General features: G+C 50.3%; 1 protein-coding gene across 1 annotated transcript; it reads left to right on the top strand.

Annotated features, from left to right (window-relative positions):
* The first annotated feature begins 839 nt into the window (after positions 1 to 839).
* On the top strand, positions 840 to 3681 carry LOC136523449 (uncharacterized). The gene is made up of 3 exons (XM_066517132.1): positions 840 to 1770; positions 2701 to 2983; positions 3374 to 3681. Exons 1-3 carry the CDS (start codon positions 1216 to 1218, stop codon positions 3679 to 3681), a joined length of 1146 nt encoding a protein of 381 aa, XP_066373229.1. The 5' UTR covers positions 840 to 1215.
* Positions 3682 to 4045: the final 364 nt, after the last annotated feature.

Below are 4045 nucleotides of genomic sequence, written 5' to 3'. Positions count from 1 at the left end.
TTTTCTCACAACAAATCAGTCAAAACAGTGTTACGGCTTGTTTTTTTTCAGCGAAACGAACGGAGCCTACATATGAGACCATGAACATCAAGTAGGGGTTTCCAAATAAAAAAAAAACTTTTTGCGTCTTTTGTTCTTTTTTGCAATAAAGCACAGTAGGGGTACAACCCCTCCGGTTTTCCTTAAAAAAATTCCAAAAAAAAGAAAGAAAGAAAAGACGATCAAATAGTTAGGCCATACAGTAGCACGTGAGACTATGAACATCAAGTAGCCAAGTAGGGGTTTCCAAATAAAAAAAAACTTTTTGTGCCTTTTGTTATTTTTTGCAATAAAGCACAGTAGGGGTAAAACCCCTCCGGTTTTCCTTAAAAAAAATTCCAAACAAAAGAAAGAAAGAAAGAAAAGACGGTCAAGTAGGCCATACAAGAGACTCCAGTTCACCAAGCAGCCATGGGCCCACTTGTCACTCGCTGCAGAACTAAACCACAACTCACCATCCATCGATGAGCAATGGCATCACTTTCCGCTGCAGCGGTTGGCTTGTTGGCAGCCTACAGGCACAGGGAGAAGCGCTCGCTCTTCCTCCCATCTCCTCTTCGATCGGATTCGATTTCTACCATTTCTATCCCGAAGTCTCTGCTCGATTACTGCTTTCCTGCCGTAACCTCGACACTTCTTATGCTATGTGGATTCATGGCTCGCTAATTCGCCCATTGTTACCAATGCAGCTCGCGAGAGCACCACCTGTTCGACGAAACGCCCCATGACCTCCTGAAGGCCGGAACCATGGAAGATGCTCTCATCATTTCATCAATGCGCCATGCGTGCATAGTGCCGGAGGGAGTTCCTGGTGGTTTTGGGTATGCCGGATCAATGCCGACGCTGACGAGACGACGTCCGCCTCCCTCTGGAGTCTGGACTGGAGCTCACCAGCATGTCGCATTGCGGCATCGGTCCACCATTTCTGGACCCACTTGCCATCCTCTGGAGCTCTGGCCGGCCTCCTCGTATCTGGGGCCTGGGCCCGCTACTGGACCCCCACCTGCTAGCTGGCGAGCGATGCAGCAACCGACCTCCGCTGCGCTTGCCTTCAAGGCTTCAAATCCCGCGCCTCGGCGCCCAGGCTAAACCGTCGCAACGAACACCCCCCGCTCTGCTTCGCTTCCCTCTCCTTCCCCTCTCCCCCTCGCAGCGGCGCCAAGAAGCAAGACGAAGATGATCGTCTCGCTCGCCGGCGCACCACCACCACCACTACCACCACCCGCGACCGCGATGGATCGTTTCCCCGACGGGATGCACGTGTGGCTGCGGAGCACCCTGCGGGGCGCGTACCTCTTCGCCGACGACGACGGGTCCGGCGTCTCCCTGAGCACGTGCCGCGAGATGATGAACGCGGCTTGGCAGGTGCAGCGTGTCGTCTTGCGCGACGGCACGCCCTTCTTCTTCCTCCAGACCGCTGCCTACGGCCGCTACCTCGCGCTCTCGCCGTACTTGGCGCCGCACGGCCACCGCGGCCGCCGCGCCATCCTGCGCGACTTCCACGAGCCGCACCAGCGCAACATCAGGTGGAGGGCCATCGCAGCAGGGGATGGCAGCGATGACGTCCTCCTCTGCACATTGCAGGACCAAGAACGCTACCTCCGCGCCCACGGCTGGTGGAGGACGTGTTCCTGCATCACCGTTGATGGCCGCCGGAGCACGATGACGCATTGGACGGTCGTGCAGATCCCCCCGAGACCAGCGCCGCCTGTCCTTCCAACTCCATCTACGGTGAGTTCACTTCCCCTTCTCCTTCCAATCCTCTCGTTCGTTGATTTGGACGGAACACGGTTCTTGGAAGTTGGAACCTGTCGATTCCATGGGCGGGTTACTTGGAGTAACGATCCCGAATTCCTGACTGCTTCTTTTTGTTTTGTTTTGTTTTTTCGTAAAATCCATGAATAAGAGATGCTGAATCTTGTCTATTGCGTGGTGCAATCCTTACATTTAGTCTGGCTGAATTCTGTGTTTGTTATTGAATTCTTGCTCGCTCCTCTGCATTCGGTTCTTGGAACCTGTCGATTCTGTGAACGGCTTACTTGGAGCAACAATTCTGGTGACCTCGTTGCGTAAATTTTGTCGAAGAACTGCTGAATCTTGGCTATTGCATTGCCCTGGGAGCAATTCTTACATTTAAGTGGCAGAATTCTGCATTTGTACCTGAATTCTTGCTCCTCTGCATTAGGTTCGCTTTAGGGACAAGCTAGTTTATCCAAGATTTCTCTATTCTAGATTATGATCGCTTTATGTAATTCTGTCTGTCATTCGTTAACTTGCAAAGAATCAAGGTCTCGTTACAATGTCTATTCAGATACCTGCGTTTTCTGTGGCAACAGGATCTGGGAGTCCACACTGGCCTGTTCCATTGGCCATTGCGTTCCCCTGGGTGCAATCCTTGCATTTGGCTTGCCTAAATTCTGCATTCGTTCTTGAATTCTTGCTCCTCTGTATTAGGTTCGCTTTAGAGAGTGGCTAATTTTATCCAAGAATTATTCTCTGTTATAGATTATGATCAGCTTATGAAATTATGTCTGTCATTCGTTAATCTGCAAAAGATCAAGTTGTGTTGAGACCATGGGGTTCCTAGTTAAGTGAGTTGTTGCTTTCTGTATATTCTGGTTACAATGTTTATTCATATACCTGTGTCTTCTGTTGCAATAGGACCTGGGAGGTAGGGGAGGCCGCACTGACTGGCAGCGAACGATCAGGTACATGCGGGCAAACGATGAGGGAAACTTCCTCGGGACAAAAACATTCAAGTTCAAGTTCTCAGGGCGGTCCGTCTTCAAGCTGAGGAACGAGGTGGCGACGCAAGGGGACGAGGACATGTTCACAATCACACTGTGCGTGCACACCAGCTTCTATGGGCGGCTGACCCCTCTGGTTGTCGACCTGCCTCGCGAAGACCCTTTGGACATCGTCGTCCTCCCCACCAGTTCACCAGGTGAAAACTTTGCAGTTCCCTCAATTGTATGTCAAATGTTCATAGATCATACTACTATCACATATGCTCAATACTCTTCTTGGGAACTTACCTTTAGACAAGTACATCACCTTGTGCTTGATAAATTGGTAGCTTTGTTCAGTTTGGAGCAACATGAAACATGCTGCAGATAGCTCAAGCAGTTCAAAAATTCAGTTGTGTGTTGACCTTGCTACTAATTGTCCTTTTTTGTATTCACACAAGTGTGTTAGATTAATGAATGATGCAATAGTTTTGGAGCACCCATTACATGCTGCTTAACTGACACACTGTTTTCACTTGCCGGATGCAAATTCATATGTCTGCTGCTGGTTCACTAATTTTGTTTTCTCTGTTGGCTTACTCTTTCAGCGGCTATGGCTCTGGTGCACCCGGACATCGGTCCACCCCCACCACCCCCACCGGGGATAGATCTTCTAACGGATGGGGCTTTCGTGCGGCTGAAATGCCGGTTACACGGTCAATACTGCTATCTGCACGCCCAAGGAGATGGACTTGGCGTGAATTTGAGGCCAGAGGCAACGTCGTTACAGGAGGTCTGGGCAGTAGAGCAGCTAGAGATTGACGGTGACGACTTTCTGCTCTTCCGCGGTGCCGCCTACGGCCGCTACTTCGCCCTCATGCCGGAAGGGAAGATACGAGGAAGTCATTTTGCATAGGTGGACTATGAAGAGCCAGAGCAATCCAATTTGCTCTTGCTGGCCACATCGCTGAAGGGAAGCAAGGAGGTTAACCTCCGCAGCGGGAATGGGGACACCGGCCTTGATGTTCGTTGGACTGTTGAGGCTGTCCCCATGAGCACAACCCCACCTCTTCTTCCAGCTCCAGTTGCGGTGAGCTTGGCTGTCCCGTCTAATTCCAATTTCTGGATATTTGTCCTTGAAGCACCAGCGTTGGATGTTTATTTGTTTGTGTCGGTTTTTTCAAGAACTGCCAAATGTGATTATTGCTTTTCTCCTATCCTGGGATCAATTTTGTGTCAAGAGTCCAACTTCTATCGCTCAAAATTCTTTTTGACTTCCC

The sequence above is a fragment of the Miscanthus floridulus genome, chromosome 18 (assembly GCF_019320115.1).
Source record: "Miscanthus floridulus cultivar M001 chromosome 18, ASM1932011v1, whole genome shotgun sequence".
In the NCBI taxonomy this organism is placed as follows: Eukaryota; Viridiplantae; Streptophyta; class Magnoliopsida; order Poales; family Poaceae; genus Miscanthus; species Miscanthus floridulus.
This window is presented reverse-complemented; position numbering and strand designations above follow the sequence as displayed.

What these genes read in the sequence shown, in the direction of transcription:
- LOC136523449 (XM_066517132.1), top strand. Translation starts at nt 1,216, where the DNA reads ATGATCGTCTCGCTCGCCGGCGCACCACCACCACCACTACCACCACCC. An exon ending in TCCTTCCAACTCCATCTACG is followed by an intron (nt 1,771 to 2,700) that starts GTGAGTTCACTT and finishes CTGTTGCAATAG; the next exon opens with GACCTGGGAGGTAGGGGAGG. An exon ending in CCTCCCCACCAGTTCACCAG is followed by an intron (nt 2,984 to 3,373) that starts GTGAAAACTTTG and finishes TTACTCTTTCAG; the next exon opens with CGGCTATGGCTCTGGTGCAC.